Below are 21,187 nucleotides of genomic sequence, written 5' to 3' on the forward strand. Positions count from 1 at the left end.
CGCCAAAAGCTCCGTGCTGCTCCCGATACTCATAGGAACTCATAGGAGCAGTGTGGTGCATTTGGCACAGCTCCCTGCGCTAATAACCGCTATTGCAGTTTAGGGGGAGGGTAAATAAATAGTGTATGGCCAGAATTTTGACAATTTGAAATAAGGATATTTTACAGCTAGAAATGGTTATACCAAGTGAAAAAAAAATCCACATAAGTGTATATTAAACCCAGCTTAGAAAAAGAGCTCCACTGTTTGGCTGCATTTTACTTCCAGACTACAAACTACAAATGGGTGTAGACCAGGGGTGGGCAACTCCGGTCCTCGAGGGCCAGAATCTAGTCCGGTTTTCAGGATTTCCCCAAAGAATATGCACTGAAAACAGTGCATGCAAATAGATCTCATGCATATTCATTGGAGAAATCCTGAAAACCCGACTGGATTCTGGCCCTCGAGGACCGGAGTTGCCCACCCCTGGTGTAGACTTTCCATAGCCCCTGCAAATACCTAGGTTATGATAGAGCACTCAAGCTGTCTGGATCCTCCAGTGAGACAGTCTAATTGCAATTTGAATTTAGCTTTGTAAAATAATCCTAGACATGATAAAATAAATACTAAAAATATATATATATATATATTTTTTTTTTTCCTGTGGGTAAGCATATGTTTTGCAAGCATTAAAAATATCCCTTTGATTACTGCTTAGCCTCCTGTGGGGTGACATATGCCTGCTGTCAATAAGATGCATCCATTTCCACATGGGCGGAAGAAGGCAACAACGGAGCCAGGCAGATGGAAGTACATGCAAAATTTTAATTTTTTTAGTTCTCTAACCTGCTTCTCTTACCTTCATATTCTTGTACCTTCAAATATGCAAGGGAATGCCTACCAATGATATTAGTAGGTTGGTGGTTTTTTTTTTTTTTTAAGGATATACCGCAGAGACTTTACAAAATATCGACAGGACTTCAAGCTCCACAAAGAATTCAGAAGTCATGAGCACCTACCAAAATTTTGGGTTCCTTTTACAAAACTGCGTTAGGCTTTTTAAAAAAAAATTGCTGGCCATAGCAGCATCAGCTCCGACGCTCATAGGAATTCTATGAGCATCGGAGCTAATACTGCCATGGCCTGACAATATTGTAAAAAAAAAGGGGGGGGTGTTAAGATTTAATTCTGGGGGGGCAAGATTTTCAGCGGTGGTGGTTTAGTGAGAGGATACTCTGACCAACATCGGATACTGCTAAAGAACAGCATGGTAAAGAAGAAAGGGAAGCCGCATCTGTTCCCAGCTAGTCAGAGCAGGAGCCTCAAAAGATTGCCATGGGAGGACAGTCTTTCTGACACTGTACACTAGGCATGTGTGCTTAGTGGTTTGCTCATGTGTAATAGTTTGTGCACACACGTGTGCCCTCTCTGAAAATAGTACATACTCTCTTATGGTTTATGGTTTTTATTTATATCCCGCTTTATACAAAGCGGGTTCAAAAAGCACTTACTGTATATAGTAAAAAAAAAAACAAAAAAACCCACAACCCACACACATTAGAAAACACATACATGCAAGCATGGATTTGCCTTAACTGCCTTGTCCTACATAAAATACACATCAAAAACAATCCACCCCACCCTCACATACAATACACTTCCTGAGCATAGGAATTTTGACGCCCTCTTGAAAGCTCACGGTTTGAAAAATAATACAACATGCAAAATGACACCAGCGCAAGGTTTAAAAATTAATTAAGATTTATTGAGTTATTGTTTCTATTTTGCCATTGTGAGATCAAAAGAATACAGCATAATTGCTTAACAGTTGTGCTAATGGGAGATTGTTATAGTTACCAAATGCTGGCCTTCTGATAACGAACTCGCCTCAATATCTTAGGTCATTCTATTATATACTTTTGGCTCAGTGACATCATCAGTATGACAACCAATAAAAATCCACAAAAGAGATGGTCTTAAAAGTTAGACAAAGAAAAATTCCTCCACGTTTCAAAGTTAGACAGTTTTAGAAAAGTACATTTGTTTGCTTATAGTCGTTTCTGCATATAAATCATAATTTTCACAAAAGTATATTAAGAGAAATTATTTGTTAAAAAGATGCTGAAAAGTTCTCAGCTTTGGAGGAAAAAAAAGCTGACAGGTTATGGATCTTCACACAGAAACCTTAGCCTGGAGGAGGAGGGGCTGGTCCCCCTCTCTTCCTATGTTAGAGCAGGAGTCTCTGACTTAATTACTTCCAGATGTTGCTTTAGGATTTCTTTAGGTTGCAAAGATATATAATATTCTTTTGTTCAACACACAGCCACACATCCACTCCAGTCATATTTGCTTAATTCATACTTTGCTTGGCCAAGCCTTCCATACATTCATTCAAAACTATTTTTAATTCCTGTTATATCTTAGTTTGGGACAAGTTACTAACTAGCCTAAAACAAGCACATGTGGTATTAATTAACACCACGCTGCTGAGAGCGGGAAAACTCAGAGAGGACAAAGAAGACAGAAACTAGTCACTGGCACAAAATGGTGTCCAAAGACAGAACAGATATAGTAAAAACAGAGAACCCAAAATGGATTCCTCTGGTTTCCTTCATGATCTGGCCCAACAGCAAAGTACATAAAAAGAACACCATTCTTTCCCTTATATTAATCTGTAGTGTGTTTTTCTGGCTTTATCTACATTTATATTTAAATTTATATTCACCAGTTTGTCATACGCTTCCATTGGACGTGTCCCTAACTGACACATATGTTTGTATCTAACTAGAATTACCCAGAATCATAAGAAAAACAGGCGCTTTTGTAGAAAAACTCCACAAAAATACTGCACTTATCATGTTCTGACATCCATTCCATTACCGTCCCATAAACATCACCCCCTACTGGCCACGAGCCACTACTCCTCATTCCCCCTCCGTATTCGTGGGGGTTAGGGGCAGAGCCAGCCCGTAAATATTAAAAAAACCTCAAATAATATTTGGGCCAGTTCTGCCCCTAATCCCCGCTTACCCCTGGCTATTTTAAGCCCTGAAAGCCCCCCGTTAAGCCTTACCTGGTGGTCTAGTGGGTTTTCAAGACAGGAGCGATCTTCCCACGCTCCTGCCCTGTGCAGATCGCTCACAGGAAATGGCTGCCTTAAGCTCCTGTAGTCTCTCGAGCCATTTCCTGTGAGCGTGGGAAGATCACTCCTGTCCTGAAAACCCACTAGACCTCCAGGTAAGGCTTAACGGGAGGCTTACAGGGCTTAAAATAGCCTGAAAAATTAAAATGACTTTTTTGTTTTAAAATCGCGAATAAGCGAATCCGTAGATACGGAATTCGTGAATATGGAGGGAGAAGTGTACTCGCTCACACTCGTCTCTTTCTATCATTAAACATTCATGTTGTAACACTATTCCCCCTCTTTTACGAAACTGCGATAGCAGTTTTTAACGCGGGGAGCCGCGCTGAATGGCCCATGCATAGGAACTCAATGAGTGTCGGAATCAGCGCGAGTCATTCAGCTCACAGTTTCATTAAAGGAGGCCTATATTGTCTTCTCTCTAAGCACCCATATTTCATCTGACAAAACAGATGATGCTTCAACAAACGTTTAAATGAAGTGAGATACCCTTGCTGACGTATGTAACCCGGGAGTTTATTCCACTCAATTGGGCCTGCGCATGAAAATGTCACAACCCTCAAAGTTTGCAACCGCAACTTCTTTCTAGATGGTATCGCCAAATCACTGTTACCAGCAGAACGTAACTTTAAGAGTGAAGTCCGGTATGCAATTACCTCTGATAGGTACCGCGGTGACAAGCTATGTATTGCTAAATAGGTTAGCAAGAACAATTTATACCTCACTCTGTACTCTACCTTAAGCCAGTACAGCTTAATGTTAAACTCTGATAACTGATCACACCTTGATAACCTAAATAATGTATGGAGGCCTATCAGCAAATAATATAACATAAATTTCCCTGTTTTTTTCTGCTTGTTTTTGTTTGAAAATGGCATGCAATGGCATGAGATATGTAATTGATATTTCCCGTATCATTGCAAACAAATGCCTATCCCTATTTGTTAACAGAAAGACTCCCCCCCTGCATCATGACCCCCAGTTCCAAAGATCCAGAGCACTCCTCCATCTTACAGAAAAGGGCAGCCACTAACCAAAATGAACATTGCTGGACTGCCCTGGCTCAAAGACAGGCCACTCTCTTGCACAGAGAGAATTTTTGCTTCCTTCACGGACTGGACAACTTGGACTGGGAATCTGAATGTTGCAAGAACAGCTCTAGAATCATTTTCTGCCAAGCTGATGATGAACCTGCGAAGGAGACAGAACCCTCTCAAATTCTCTGCTTTTGCTTCACTGTATTGATGTCAGGTAAGTACCCGACAATGGAAAAAAGTCAACACCTATGACCTCACCCTTCTCGGGATCCCTTGGAGGCTATTTTTTAAAAGGTACCAAGATAGAAAAAGCTGTAGATACTCAGAATGAATGAACCAGGTAAGCGAGGCTCCTACCCAATTAAATCTCAGTGAGTGGGCTATCCCTAGGCTTTCAGGGATACTTGACCACACGGTGCCACTGAAAGTCCAGTGTGACCGCCACAGGACTATCTGTTAGGCAAAAACATTTTTTATTGGAATGCTTCTATAAAGAGTGTAGTTTTGAGCCCATGTGCATAAGGCCCCGCCCACAGGCGAGACCTAAGGCTCACGAGGCCTATTCTGATTGGCCCAGGCGCCTTAGGCCCCACCAGTAGGCGGGGCTTTGGTTAGGCTGGGCCAATCCGGCCCCATTCGTCGGAGGACTGCCTGCCGGACGGACGGGTTTGGCACCAGTCTGTCCGGCCAACTTACCTAAAGGTACGGGGAAGGGGGGTGGGGGTGGGGTCGGCCGGGGGGTCACGGGTCGGCTGGGAGGGAGGCCGATCGGGGGTTCTGGGGGGGGCGGACGTTGGGGGGAGGGGGTTCGTCAAGGGCAGGAGGGCCTTGGATCCCTCCTGCCCGTAATGTAGTGGGGGGTGGGGGTAGAGGATCGGCTGGACCAGGAGGGCTTGGGCTCCCTCCTGGCCCGAATGAGTCAGGGGGGGGGCACGATCGGCGGGGCAAGAGGGCTTGGGCTCCCTCTTGCCACGATGGAGTCGGGGAGTCAGGGGGGCAAGAGGGCTTGGGCTCCCTCTTGCCACGATGGATTTGGTGAGTCGGAGGGGCAAGAGGGCTTGGGCTCCCTCTTTCCCCGATATGTCGGGGGTGCCGCGGTTGGCTGGGGCAAGAGGGCTTGAGCTCCCTCTTGCCCCGATGTTGTGTGTGTATGGGGGGGAGTGATGCATCGCGGCAGGAGAGATGCCTCATCTCCCCTACCACGATGCCATCACTGCTCTACCCGAACTGCCGCGGGTTGCGGCAGTTTGGGTAGAAGAGTGATGGCATCGTGGTAGGGGAGATGAGGCATCTCTCCTGCCGTGATGGTTAGGTTGCCGGGCCGCTGTACTGATGGCGCCAACGGCCATCAGCTCAGCGGCCCGTTTTTCGGCACTTAGACCTGGTTTTATTTTGTCTAAGTGAAAAAGGTCTAAGTGCCGAATAAACTGTATTGGTTATACCTGTTGTACGCCTAGGCCCCCCAAACCACCTCCAGAATCCCCTAGACCCACTTATCTACCACCCCAATAGCCCTTATGGCTGCAGGAGCCACTTATATTCCAGTACAAAAGGGTTTTGGGGGTGTATAGCGGAGTGCACATGTTTAAGTATCAATGCAGTGATTATGGTGTCTACTAGCCTAGGGGAGGCTGTAAACTTGACAATTGCTGCCATTCCACCACCCCTTTTGGTGGTGTGAGAGCAGGCTAAGGCTTGGTAGCCTGGGGGGGGGGGGGCAGAGTTTGTCCATTGCTACCCCATCATTTTCATGGAGCCAGTCTTCTGTAATCTTAAGGGCATCCCAGCCATTGTCATGGATCAGATCATGAAGGATGATGGTTTTGTTGGTGGCTGATCTGGCGTTGATGAGTGGGCTGTCGATTGGGGGTGAGGGGGGAGTGGTGGATGGAGATGAGGTTTAAGGGGTTCCTAGTTCGGTGGCTCTTGTATTGGGAGCTTAGGTCACCATATTTGCCTTTACAGAGTTACAGAATGGTCTGTCATTATAAATGAACAACGTGAACTAGAGCAGGGGTGGGCACCTCCAGTCCTCGAGGGCCGGAATCCAGTCGGGTTTTCAGGGTTTCCCCAATGAATATGCAAGAGATCTATTTGCGTGCACTGCTTTCAATGCATATTCATTGGGGAAATCCTGAAAACTCGACTGGATTCCGGCCCTCAAGGACGGGAGTTGCCCACCCCTGAACTAAAGCTTTCCTACTTCTATAGTCGTGTAGCATGATGTGCAGCACGAGCAGGATACTTATGTGATCTAAAATGATTTGTCAGCCAATTTGTGATTCTTACTGGTTCAACTGCTAAAATATGAAATGTTATTTTCATTAAAGAACTGTGATCTAAAGATACAATGTTAATAACCATAATGCTCATGATTGATGCTCGTAAGGCAATTGAGTCAATATCACCTAATTGACTTTTTCCTCCCTCCAGACCAATTTAAGATTCTTTTTTAAAGAAGGTTAAATTCACAATATCTCTAATGCTCTTGGCAATACATGGCCTTTTGTCGAACAGGGTTTTAAAATTCAGAGGATATGAAGATATTAAATGACTTGATTAAAAATATACTTCTCTGGTTTCTATAAATCACAGCACATCAATTTTATTATCGTTATATATTTCATTAATGTCATCTAACTTGGGACCATCTCCCAGACAGCGACAAGAAGAAAGGTCACACAGAGTGGGAAAAAAGGATTTCCCCCACCCCCATGCAATACTCCTTAGGACACCTTCCCTACAGTGTGTCACTGCTGTCAGAAACCTTTCCCAACCCCCCCCCACCCCTTTTACTAAGCTGCAGTAGAGGTTTCTACACGGCCCAGAGTGTTAAGACCTGGATTTTCGGGCACTTGTACGCTGTGCACTGAATTGTCGTTGCGCTGAATTGTCATTGCGCTCAATTGTTTTGCGCTGAATTGTCTTGCGCTCACACGTGCGTGCGCAATTGCCCACGCGCATTTGTCTTGCGCGCATTTGACTTGCCACTGGATTTTCTATAGGGCGTTGATATCAACGGCCACCTAAAAAGCAGCCACCGATCTATTGTCAATCACCTGATGGTGCCCTATAGAGAATCACGCCTCTGCAAAAGACAGGTGCCGGGAATGTAGGCCAGGGTTTTCTGGGCCTACATTTCTGGCACCTATCTTCGTCGTGAATCGCTCATACATAGGCGCTTTAGGCTGCCTAATGCCACTTCCGGCATTTGCCACATCCTTAGTGGCACTCAGCGGCCTAAAGTGCCTACATATGTACAATTCCAGCGCATATTATTTAGACACCTGTAGGCACTTTAATGGTGGTGTTTTTTTGCCATTTTAAACGGCATTTGCTGATTAACTGAGGTATCGGTACCTAAATTATAACAGCAAACATTCTCCCCTAAATGCTAGGGTCCTTATGTTTTTAAAAGAAACATTATTTAAAACAATCGTTACATGGTTATATAGAACTTAATTAAACCAATATCATTGCTGGAAAGGAAGCCAAGATAAGTAGCTATTCAGGTAAATAAAATTAGGTAAAATTCAGGTAAATAAAATTAGAAAAAGAAAGAAAAAAATGAAAAAGGTCAATATTTAGAATAAAATAAAAAGGGAGAAATGTTAAGCACGGGTGTCTGAGTAAGAGGGAAAGAGAGATGGTGCACATGGGGAAATGAAGAAAGAGGTGAATTGTCGGGTACAGGGAGGGAGAGAAAAATATTAAACATGGTGGGAGAGGCGTGAGGTACAGATGTTTGGCGAAGAGAGAGATGAGAGGGAGAAATGTTGGATGCGGTGGAGGAGAGGGAACAGTGGAATGGATGAAGAACAAAAGTAAATATAAACCTCTTATCTTTTCTTTCTATTTAAACTACAGTACTTTATTTTGAGCTCTATTTCTTTAATCTTTAATGTTCTTTAATGATTTTATAGTCTGTGTAGTGTACAGGATATGAGTTACATACAGCTTCGAACTTAACAATGGCTTAAAAAACAGAACCCGCTCTTAACCCGGGGACTGCCTATAGAAAATTTACAATAACACAAAAAGGCAGACCTAGTCACATCAAGGTTCATTCGGAGGACGCTCAGGGACATAAGCTTTACACACGAACCACTTGCAGTAACGTAGAGGGTGCTCTCAGTGTGAACCATCAGCGATAGGAGTCCAGCTCCAACACTTCACTTCTAGGTCGAGGCGATAAGCCCCCACCCGCACACCATCATCGAGCACCCAGGGTGTGCTAGGAATCAAAGCAAACTTCACCAATTGAACCAATAAATAAACGAGTGAATCACTCAATATAAATCAAAAAATGTGACCTGAGCGACCCCCAAACAAACCCTGCCAGCCAGACCCCCCGAAAAATACGACCACAAAATCAAAAAGTCACCATGCGAAAAAATATATAAATAAATACTTATCCAAAGAAGAAATCACAAACTGCAACGCAAAAAACCACGCCAAGAGAAAAGGTTCAACCGTGCTGGTTTCGGGGAGGAGCCCTTCTTCAGGAACCTATCCCCCGACGGAAATGAAAAACGCTGAGGTCGGCTGGAGGGCAGGGTGTCCGGGTTGCTACACTTGAAACGTTGGAATAACAGCTTGGCTTGAGCCTTGAACTCCACCATTGTGGAGCAGATACGGCGAATCCTGAGAAATTGCCCCACGGGCAAAGATTATTTCAGCCTGGCAGGGTGACAGCTGGTGTAAAGTAAATATGAGGTCCGGTCTGTAGATTTCCGGAAGACCGTAGTAACCAATTGCCCATCAGATTTACTGACCATAGTGTCCAAATAAGTGACACTGGCAACATTGACAGTGGCAGTGAATTTTAGATGCCTGTCAAGAGCATTAAGCCAGGTGGCAATATAAGACATCCACGAGGACAGATATAAAAGCTTCTCCTCAAAGTTCGTCACGTAAAGGTTAACCACACTGGGGGCCATGGCTGTGCCCATGGCTACCCCATGGGTTTGGAGATAAAACTCCCCACGCACCTCAAAGAAATTCCTCTGGAGTACCAAAGTGGCTAATTCCATCAAAAAAGGCTTGGTTATGCGATGGTTGGAGGGTAACACAGATAAACGATGGTCAACAATTTTCAATGCCTCAGACTGAGGGATGTTGCTGTATAAAGCTTCCAAGTCCATGGTTATGAGCAGATCCGACTGTTGTATCCTGATGGGTTCAATTCTGTTAAGGAAATCTGTAGTATCCAATATGAAAGACCGTGCCTGAGCAACCCTGGGTTTCAAAAAGTGGTCAACCATTTTGGATAAAGGCTCCAGAATTGTGCCGCGGAGCGAAACAATGGGCCTACCTGGGGGATCATTAAGAGTCTTGTGAATCTTAGGTACAGTATAAAAGTGGGGACTGCGACTGGGAGGTTGAGATAGGTATTTGGCTTCAGATTTAGTGATGATATTGTTCTGCAACGCCCCCTGCACTATGGTAGCTATCTCCATACGCAGGGCAGGAGAGGGAACACCCTCAAGTTTACTGTACCAATCAATATTGGAAATATGCGCATCCACTTGGGCACTGTATTGGGCCGTGGATTGAACGACCACAGCCCCGCCCTTATCGGCGGGTTTGATGTCCAAATCGGGGGCGTTCTTAAGGGCTTCCAGAGCAAGCTGCTGGGCCCTGGTGACATTAACAAATTGATGGGCAGGACGAACGTTACGGAGCTGGTCAATGTCACGTAATACCAAGTCCCGGAACACTCTTATATGAGCATCAATGGGCCCCGGGGGGATCCAATGGGATTTAACCCTAAATAAAGAATCATCCCGGGGCCCATCTTGAGTGGAAAAAAACAGCTTGATCTGGAGGCTCCTGATAAACCGAGCCACGTCCCTATGTGCGGTGAAAAAATCCAAAACAGTGGTGGGAACAAAAGAAAGCCCCTTCTCTAACAATTGTGTCTGAGCATTAGGCAGGGGAACCCCCCGATATGTTGACCACTAGAGACCCCTTGCTGCCTGCGAGCGTGTCACTGGAAGGTTGAATGACTGAACCGGATTGCGGTCCGAGTAGCCTCTGCGGCCCCGGGACCGTCTTCTTGGGCCTCTTCTGGATCCCCGGCCTAAAAAACGGGCTGATCCCATATAAGAACGCCGCCCACTAGAGTCACTAGTGGATAAGCCTTCATCGGTGGGATACGTGTTAACCTGTGGTACCATCACAGCGGATCCTTGGGGCTGCATCCAGGTGTATACATAACCTGATGCATAATCCTCCGCATCCCTGTGGAATTTCTTGATTTTGCCCTGTTTGATCTTATTACGGTAATGCTCATGTGATGTCTGTAGATCCGGCAAACCCTGAGAAAATAATGGCGACATGATAGGATCAGAGGTCAATTTGGTTTGTATCTCAATGCTCTGTTCATTAACCTCCTGGGAAACTTCCTGAATGGTGTCAATTAACAACACCATCAGGTCCAGGGAGCACTTATTGAGAATTGTAGTCCATTTATGCAGGAAGGGGTCTCTATTGGTAAACATACCGGGGGGTTTGTGCACCCTCAAATGCCGTGGTATGTAGTGATTTTTGATGTATTCTACCAATGACATGCTGTGTAAATCTAGCTTGATTAATTCCAGCAGAAGGATTAGAACCAGATTGCAGGAATATAGGAGCCGGATTCGCACTGTGACCCATTCTGCCCCTCTCGTACCTCATTGTGTGGAACTTGGGCATCGGTTCACTGATCTTTCGTGGTTCGTGCTTGAGAAAGTCCCTTGGGATTTCAGGGGGGACAGACAGTTTCATCTGAACCTCCGGGAACAATATTGGATTTTTCAATTACAATCAGTTTATCCCCAAGGTCTCAATGAAAGTGTGGAGTGGAACACCATTATTTAACTTTGTCTATGGTTTCAGGTTTGTGTTGGTTGCTTTCCGTAGTTTGTGCGTTATGGCTTGATTCCAGGCACAGGTTTTAGGCTTCTCTGGGCTGCAGTGTGTAAGTGGGTTGTCTGTTGTGTGATTGGTTGGTGTATGCATGACGTTGCTTTCTGGTCCGCTTTTAGGCGTGAGTGCCGCGCCGCCCGGGCACCCCGCCCTCCAGCCGACCTCAGCGTTTTTCGTTTACGTCGGGGGATAGGTTCCTGAAGAAGGGCTCCTCCCCGAAACCAGCGCGGTTGAACCTTTTCTCCTGGCGTGGTTTTTTGCGTTGCAGTTTGTGATTTCTTCTTTGGATAAGTATTTATTTATATATTTTTTCGCATGGTGACTTTTTGATTTTGTGGTCGTATTTTTCGGGGGGTCTGGCTGGCAGGGTTTGTTTGGGGGTCGCTCAGGTCACATTTTTTGATTTATATTGAGTTATTCACTCGTTTATTTATTGGTTCAATTGGTGAAGTTTGCTTTGATTCCTAGCACACCCTGGGTGCTCGATGATGGTGTGCGGGTGGGGGCTTATCGCCTCGACCTAGAAGTGAAATGTTGGAGCTGGACTCCTATCGCTGATGGTTCACACTGAGAGCACCCTCTACGTTACTGCATGTGGTTCGTGTGTAAAGCTTATGTCCCTGAACATCCTCCGAATGAACCTTGATGTGACTAGGTCTGCCTTTTTGTGTTATTGCTAATTTAGGGGTTTTGGCAGTATTGGAGTGTATTTCTTGTGTATTTCTTGTGTATTTACAACAAACTGCAGAAAATATTTCTTCACACAATGTGTAATTAACCTCTGGAATTCATTGCAAGAAGATGTGGTGAAATCAGTTAGATTTGCAGGGTTTATAAAAAGTTTGGATAATTTCCTAAAAGAGAAGTTCATAGGCCATTATTGAGGTGGCTTGGGAAAATCCTAGGATAAGCAGTATGAAATATGTTTTACTACTTGGGATCTCTTTAGGTCCTGGGTTGGCCACTGTTGGAAACAGGATGCTGGGCTTGACGGACCTTCTGTCTGTCCCAATATACCAACTCTTATGTTCTTATATTATGTTAAGAATCTGACAAAAAAATAATAGGAAACAGCATAAGTAATGGCAAGTCAAATTCAAGGCGTGATAAGGAATGCAAAATGAGACCTTGAAAAGAAGATTGTGTTGCAGGCAAAGATATATACACTTCTCCCTCCGTATCCACGGGGGTTAGGGGCAGAGCATGATGCGCAGATACTCAAGGCCCAGCAAAGAAGAGGACGCAGATTTTCGGGCACTGGCATGTCCTGTGCGTTGGTGCCGGTGCTGGTGGCCAGATAGGGGTAAGCAGCGTGTTTGGGTGGGTGCTGGGGGATTTCAGATCGCGGCGGGGAGGGGGTGCGACGCGAGCAGGGGGATGCCAGATCACGGGAGGGAGGGTGGCGGATCGGGGGGGGCGCCGCTCGCAAATCGAGGCGAGCTCGGTTTCCGAGGCGCCGATTTTGCGAATGTTTTGCTCGTCTTGCAAAACACTCGCAAACCGGTGCACTCATAAACCGAGGTTTCTATAAACTTCGTATCATTCGCTCATTGACTTCAATCCTACAGACCGAATCTATTACAATTCTGGTTCATTCCTTGATCATTTCTCATCTAGACTACTGTAATTCCCTCTTTAACGGTCTTCCACAAAAAGAAATCCGACGTCTTCAATTGATTCAAAATACAGCAATAAAACTCATTTATAAATTAGGAAAATATGATCACGTCACCCCAATCCTGAAAGATGCCCACTGGCTTCCTGTGGCCCATCGAATTACTTACAAAATTATTCTCCTGACCTTTAAAATAAAATCCTCCCATCTGCCTTCATTTCTACATAAACTTCTCATCCCTCAATGTTCATCTCGTACCTTAAGATCCACAAATCAAAATCTTCTTCTGATCCCCTCCATTAAAAGCTTTTATTACACACGGAAAATAAATTTCTCTGTTACTGCCCCAATGCTATGGAATTCCTTGCCACAACCTCTTCGTGATGAACAACAACTAGATAAATTTAAAACAGGCTTAAAGACTTTCCTATTCCGTGATGCATTTATTTCTGTTTAGCAGCTATCTCTCAGTCATCTTCAATCATTCAACATCACAAATTTATTTTAACAACTTTTCCCTACCCAAATGTTGTTTTCCCATCCCCTCTTTCTCCCTTTTCTCTCAACATTGTAACTTTACCCTTCCATAAACCTCTTCCCTCACAATCAAGTTTGTCTAGTCTATGTTTTAATATACACTATTTGTACCTCTAAATGTAGAATATTTTAACTCCCCTTCCCTATTTAATTTATATTTTTATTGTAATGTACACCGGCCAGATATTTATTTGATGGTCGGTATATTAAAACCAAATAAACTTGAAACTTGAAACTTGAGGTACCACTGTAGTTAAAATACAACAACTTTCTTAAATATATTCAGTGTAAATGATATCCACATTTAGCAAATAAATTTGTCAAACAGTGCTGACTTAATTTCTTTTCGAAATGCACCATAAGACATCATGGCTCCACCAATGTAACTACCCAACCAGGACTGCTGTTTACTTGCTTGAAATGCAAGAGTCCTATCCAAAAAAGTCTTGTATCTACAGCCAGTAATTTTTGCAAAAGCAAAATGGCCCATCTAGTCTGCCCATCTGCAGTAACCCTTATCTCATTCTCTCTCCAAGAGATCCCACTGCCTATCCCAGCCAAATAGATTTAGTTAATGGTAGGGTTACCAATGTCCAGTTTTTCCCAGACACGTCCTCCTTTTGATGTAGGCGGAACTGGGCGAGCCTGGGGGCTAGTAACTCTAGTTAATAGAAATCTAACCTCACCAATCTACTACCTTTATTTGAAGGGGTGAATAAACATATGGTGAGCAGGTCAATATTGTGTATCTGCATTTTCAAAAGGCATTTAACAAAGTACCTTACAGAAGTCTTCTAAGTAAATTAGTGAGTCATGGGGTAGGAAGTAATGTCCTATTATGGATTAAAATCTGGTTTAAAGGCAGAAAACAGAGAGTATGGTTATATAGCCAATATTCTCAATGAAGAAGGTCAAATAGTAGTGTTCCCCAGGGGTCTATGCTAGGATTGCTGTTTAACTTGTTTATCATTGATCTAGATATGGGAATTAGAGAATGACATGGAGACAAATTTTTCCCCGTCCCCGCAGGAACTAATTTTTCCGTCCCGTCCCCATGAATTCTTTTCCTGTCCCTGGCCCATTCCTGCAAGCTCTGTCCTCATCTGCACAAGCCTAAAACTTTAAAATCATAAGTGTTCGAGGCTTGTGTGGTTAAGGCAGAGACAGTGACAGTGATATAACTCACGGGGAAATTGAGTTCCTGCGGAGATGGGAACAAATTTGTCCCCATATCATTTTCTAATTCCCATCTCTAGATTAATGATAAACGTTAAAAAGCAGCAATCTTAGCATAGACCCCTGGGCCCTGGGGAACCCTACTATTTGACCTTTTCCATTGAGAATATTGATTATTTAATCATACTCTCCCCATGTCATTCTCTAAACTGTACCACTCTAGAAATCAAAATATAGTAAAAGTGAGCCAAGTAAAGGACAATCAAGCCAGTGTGACATCACTGATGAGGTTGGCTCTTAGGCATTGGTGGAATGAGGCATTATGATGTCACAATACCAGCTCTAGTCTGGTTATCAGAGGCTGAAACTTTTCCCACCAGCTAGCACAAAACCATTTCTTTTTAGAGCATCAGGTTGCTCATCATTTATTTATTTAATTTTCTATACCGTTCTCCTAGGGGAGTTCAGAATGGTTCACATGAATTTATTCAGGTACTCAAGCATGTTGTCGCTAGGACACAAACACAAGTCAATGACACCTAACTAACTGATAGCATAATTATCAGTTAGAGGGATATTTTCAGCTTTACTTAATTTCTTTCCTAGGAAAATTGCCTTGGAACATTTATCTAGGCCAAAGTTCATCCTGTTGGCATTCAAAATGCTTTTTCCTAAACGAAGTTGTGCTGCCAGATGTTGAGCACTGGAACTGTAGAGCTTCAAGTTGTCTACAAACAGCCAGTGTGATGTAACCTCTGGGTCTCTGCCAGTCCTAGAATTAAGGCTAAATCCAATTTCCCAAATTTTAAGAAGCACAGTCAAATGATCAAGCGCTATAGAAAACCAGAATGGCAGCAAAGCATTTCCGTGAAATATTTCTCGCTAGATTTTTTTTTTTCCATAAATATTTTATTGAAATTTTGAAGAAAACCATCACAAACCAACAAAAAATACCCTAACAATATTAGAAAAAGAAAAATAAGTCACCGGGTGTCATAAAATATAATCCAAACTACATATAATATTTAATCCTTGAACTTAAGTAAGCAATCCTATACTTTCCTAAATTTCCTCAAATTACCACATTTAATTGCATAATTTTTTTATATTTACTATACAGACATTACATATTCCACATATTATATTCCAATTTAGGACTCCTTTTATGAAGCCGTGTTAGCGGTTTAACGCGTGTAATAGTGCGTGCTAAACCGCCGGCCACGTAGCCGCTACCGCCTCCTCTTGAGCAGGTGGTAGTTTTTCAGCTAGCGCGGGGGTTAGCGCTTGATAGAAAGTCACGGTGCGCAGCTTCGTAAAAGGAGCCCTTAGAAAAAATCCTTCCAATTAATTAAAATTGTTTTTATCGTTCTCATTATTAAGTTAGGAGTCCTTTTACTAAGGCGCGCTAACCGATTTAGTGTGCGCTAAACGCTAATGTGCCCATTATATTCTATGAGCGCATTAGCATTTAGCGCGCACTAAATCGGTTAGCGCACCTTAGTAAAAGGACCCATTATTTAATCATTTTGTTTTATAAGAACTTACCCCCTCTTTTACTAATGTGTGCTATGCTTTTTAGCGCATGCTAAACACATGCTACACGCTACCGCATGCATGTTATCCTATGGACACGTTGATTTAGTGCAAGGAGTTCCCGTTGTAGTCTCGAGAGACTACGGGAACTCACGGCAGCCATTTTGTGTGAGTGATCTGCATGGGGCAGGAGCGTAGGAAGATCGCTCCTGCCCCGAAAGCCCGCTAGACCACCAGATAAGGTCCGGGATACCGGGGGAAGGCGGAGGGTGGGTCAGAGCCGTCTCAAATGTTATTCGCAAATTTTCAATATTCGCAGGCCGGCTCTGCCCCTAACCCCTGCGAATATTGAGGGAGAAGTGTACTAATTGTCTTCAAAACTAATTTCCATTGAGACTCATCCAGTTGGTTAGTCCGATCAAACTCTCAAGTTCCCTGTGTCCATTTAGATGTTCTCACTGGATTCTGATATCAGGAATGGTATTCTGTCCATTTTAATTCTGTAGAGGGAGTGTATTTTGCCACATTATCCTGGTGAAATTAATGTACTTGATCAATTTATTATTTATTTTGCACACTTTGAGGCGATATATTATAATTATCAAAGAGTGGCAGACAGAATCAAAAGTTTCTTATAATGGTTCCAGGCTACACTGAGGCCCTCTTTTACAAAGGTGCGCTAAGCATTTTAGCACGCGTTTAACACAGAAGAAACCATTCACTAGTCACACACCCGCCAACCAAAAATGTCAAACAAAGAAAACTATATGACAACCTAATGGCCACCAGAGCAGCAAAACTAGACAGACAAATCACCAATCTGCTGTCTTTGACCAAAGGCTACAAAACCTTCAAAAAAGAAACAAAAACTCTATTCTTCAAAAAATACATAAAACCTATCTAACAGGACCAGTTCCTTCCCAAGCTCCACCTACCACACTGTCTACGCCTATCAAATCTAAAATGTTCAAATTACCCAACATGTATTACCTTAATTTCTCGACAATTCTTATGTATTCCGCCTATATATCTTGTAACTTCATGACAATTCTTATGTAATGCGCCTTGAACCGCAAGGTAATGGCAGAATAGAAATCACTAATGTAATGTAATGTTTAGCACACGCTAAATCAACACGTACACTAACCGCTGACACGTCCATAGGATAACATGCACGTGTTAGCGTTTAGTGTGTGATTAGCGTCCACTAATATTTAACGCGCGCTAAAAAGCCTAGCGCACCTTAGTAAAAGAGGGGGTGAGATTTCTATTTTTCTTAACACCAGCCGTGATGACTTTATTTAGCAAAAGCTGATCTGTCATTCAAAATGTTCCCCTGCTCTATTGCTGTGATGTCAAGTCAATATGATCATATATTATGTCTGCATCTATTGCAGTAAATAGCTTATAGACAAGGTAGACATGCCACAATGACCCAGATATTCAGTGCTGGTGCTCAATTTATAACGGATTTAGCTGTGGGTGATCAGCATTTAAAGCAATGCTAACCTGGACTGGCTAAATATTGACCCATTGGTGCCTGCTAAATCAGCTTAATGCATATTAACCTATTGTATCAATGAATACTATTTCCATAAACTGCACTGGTTATCAATAGCACCCATAATATATTTGAAAACATCCTGCATGTTGTGCCAGATATACCATGTCAACACAGTGGATGTGATTACTCATGTTTTCTCTGAATTCCAGTTCTCATCTGCCAGAATCGACAATGCCTCCAAAATGATCTAATCTAATCTAATCTAATGCTTAGCTTTATATACCGAGTCCTCATTCTAGGAAAGCTTGATTCGGTTTACAATAGTTGACTTAGACAGATAAGAAGAAAGAATAAGAAAAAAAAAGAATTAATTTCCAAAATGCTTAGTGAATAAAAAGGTTTTCAAAAGCTTACGGAAGGATGGGAGAGAACTAGAACTTCTTAAAAGAAGCGGGAGATTATTCCAAAGTTGGGAAAACTTGAAAATCAAAGATTGACCAAAAATCTTAACTCCTTTAATCCCTTTTCTGGAAGGAAGAGATAGTTTAAGTTGTTGGTTGCGTCTTGCAAAAGAGAATCGATAAAAATTCCAGGATAAAGGAACCAAAGTAGTGAAGATACCATAAAGAATTTTAAAAATGACACAAGCACATTTAAATTGAACTCTAAAGTAAACAGGGAGCCAATGAAGACTTTGAAGCAACGGTGTCACCTGATCAAACTTGTGTTTCCCGAAAATCAATTTTGCAGCAGTATTCTGGACCAGTTGTAATCTATGAAAGCAAGTTTTTTGTAATACTGAGGTAGATAATATTACAATAATCGAGGTGCGATAATATGATCTTTCCCTTGCATGAGTCAAATACAAACACATATTCAACTCATTATTCACCTATTTTGCAACAACAAAAATTGGAACAGCCTCCCCATGGATACAAGATTAGAAACCAACTACCTGGGCTTTAGTGGAAATTGAAAACGTTCCTTTACAGCAACCACAGGGTTATCCAGGCTTTGACTTTTACAATCATACCTTTATCGGTTCTCCTACAAACCCCTCGCTTGCCTAGTCTCTTCTTAGTTTGTAAAATGTTATAATGGCTTCTTCTGTAAGTTTCCCATGTTGTATGGGCTCTTGTCTAATTGTAAATCACTTAGAACCTTTATAGGCATAGAATGATCCAAAATCTTAGATTAGATTAAGGGGGGAATTCATGAAATGGCACTGATCAATTTAGCATGTGCTAATGAATATAATAGGCATCAGTGTTTAGCATGCGATAATCGTTAATGAGCACTAACACAGCACGCAAAATTGGTTAATGCCCCTTCGTGGATTCACCCACTAAAATTAACATGTTTCATTAGAACAAATGTATAAAACAAAGAGGAAAAAAAGCCTGAAAATAGCATAAAAATCTCAAATGAACCAAATATATAATGAAAAATTGTGCCCTGTACACATCATGTGTCGTAGAAATAGATATGAGATACCTTACTTTCCCCTTCTTTTACTAAGGCGTGCTAGCCAATTTAGCGCACGCTAAATGCTAACGTGTCCATAGAATATAATGTCCATAGAATATTTAGTGCACGCTAAATCGGCTAGCACGCCTTAGTAAAAGGACCCCTTTAAATTCTTTGACCAAGCACAATTTAGACTAATCGTCCAATCCCTAGTCTTAGGTCTGCTGGATTATTGCAACTCCCTATATCTTCCTTGTCCAGCCACTATGATAAAACAACTCCAGACCATACAAAACACCGCCCTCAGATTGATCTACTCACTCAAAAAATATGATCCCATAACAACTGCCTTCTTAGACTCTCACTGGCTTACCCATACAAGCACAAATCCAATTCAAATTCCACTGCCTGATATTCAAAGCATTACACGGCTCTTCCCCCTCCTATCTAAACAACCGCTTAAACCAAATCTCCACCTCAAGACACAGAAGAACCTCGAACCCTTTCGCCTTCCCCCCACTCAAAGGCACACAACGCAAGAAAATGTTTGACAACCTTCTGGCAACACAAGCAGCAAAAATCAACCATTCCATCTCCAATCTTATGACAATATCAGACAACTTCAAAACATTCAGAAAAGAAATCAAAACCCTGCTTTTCAAAAAATTCATCCAAATATCTTAACCCCTCCTCTTTTACCTCCAGAAGATTCACCTACCTTCAGATAACCTTCCCCCAAATTACCCACCTTAACACCTTCCAATTAAACAAATACCATAAATAGATTGCAACCTACCCTCTCTAACTGCATTCCATATGTATTTTTCATACAGTTCTTCACTGTCAGTTTAATTTCCATCCTATAAATTCACATAGAATTTTTCTTTTTTCAACCATCTTTATTTTCTCTTCTTTATTAATTTCCAGGCACTTTAGTTAGATTGTGAGCCTTCGGGACTGTAAGGAAATTTTTTAAGTACCTTCTTACTTCTCATTTATAATCTTAATGTATATTTTCTTCAAACCGCTTAGAACCTAACGGATGTAGCAGTATATAAGAAATAAATTACATTACATTTAATTGTTAAATCAGGTCATGCAAATAACTTTTTTGTTATACACACATGTGCAGAATGCAAAATTTGTATCATACCTATAATTCTTTAAACAAAAACAAACGAGTGAGCATTTCTTCTTACCCTTCCGACAAGCACGGGATCCGGCCCTGTGTATTCTTCTATAACAAAGAACTGATTCCACACCCAGCCTCTCTTTGAACGATGGAGAACTTGACCTTCCTTGCCTCTTTCCCAGTGATTATGAAGTGAGGTCCTTAAATGATGCATTTTATCCCTAGTCATAGCTTGACTATAATGAACTATGCCCAGGCAGAGAAGAATGGCATGTAAACAGTAGTCTTCCTTCATTTTTTTGGTAAGTTTCTAGGCACAGCAGTACTCAAATGAATATCCTTCAGAATAACCCAGGTAGTCAAAGTTCTGGGCTACTGAATAACTTCACCGAGAACTTCCTTCATGTAGAAAGTGCTTAGTCATCAAATGCATCTCTTCAGCTCTGAGTAGGTTCCAAATTCAATTCCTGTAAGCAAGAAAAGAAAAAAAATAATAATTTAATTTTTTTCATATCAAAGGATAGGAAATTATTCCAAGTGAGGAATGCATAATTCTTGTTTATTTCAAGAAAGAATCAATAATGAATTGTGACCTAGATATAAATAAAAGAGAATATTTATTAACTGACAAATTTTATATAGTTTACCTAAAGTTAGGCACCTACATCGATTCACCTAACTTACCCTCCCCCCTTTTATGAAGACACGTTATCGGGTTTTTTTATCATCAGCAGCGGCAGTAAAAGCTGACGCTTATAGGATTCATATGAGCGTCAGAACCTTTACCACCGGCATGAAAAAATGCTAAAGCAATTTCATAAAAAGGGGAGATTACTAGGTTTAATCGGCACTGATAACTGGAACTTAACACTTCATAGTTGTCTTTAATTGGACTTAATTAAAAGTTAGGCGCCTAACTCAAAAAACACGTCCAAAGTGCCTACCTAAAAGTGAGCATGGTTAGGGGCAGATTATGGGTGTATTTTCAAGTTAGGTGCCTCTTTGGAAATTAGATGCGGTTAGGAGCCTAACTATGCCTTTCACAATTGGGTGCACTGAAAGTTAGGATGCCTAGCGACACCTAAATCTACTTAGGCGATGATAAGCATGATTATATCCCATGCACCCAGCTTTTATCAAATTGCACTTAAAT

General features: G+C 42.2%; 1 protein-coding gene across 2 annotated transcripts in view; it reads right to left on the bottom strand.

Moving 5' to 3' along the window:
• Positions 1-21,187, bottom strand: part of CDH11 (cadherin 11) — a 291,717-nt gene that overhangs the window by 60,188 nt on the left and 210,342 nt on the right. For both annotated transcript variants that reach the window (XM_033942468.1, XM_033942469.1), the window contains exon 2: positions 20,102-20,501. In XM_033942468.1, the coding sequence (XP_033798359.1) occupies positions 20,102-20,329 (228 nt within the window). In that variant the 5' untranslated portion in view covers positions 20,330-20,501. The remainder of the gene's footprint in view (positions 1-20,101; positions 20,502-21,187) is intronic.

Source organism: Geotrypetes seraphini, chromosome 4, assembly GCF_902459505.1.
Source record: "Geotrypetes seraphini chromosome 4, aGeoSer1.1, whole genome shotgun sequence".
Taxonomy (NCBI): Eukaryota; Metazoa; Chordata; class Amphibia; order Gymnophiona; family Dermophiidae; genus Geotrypetes; species Geotrypetes seraphini.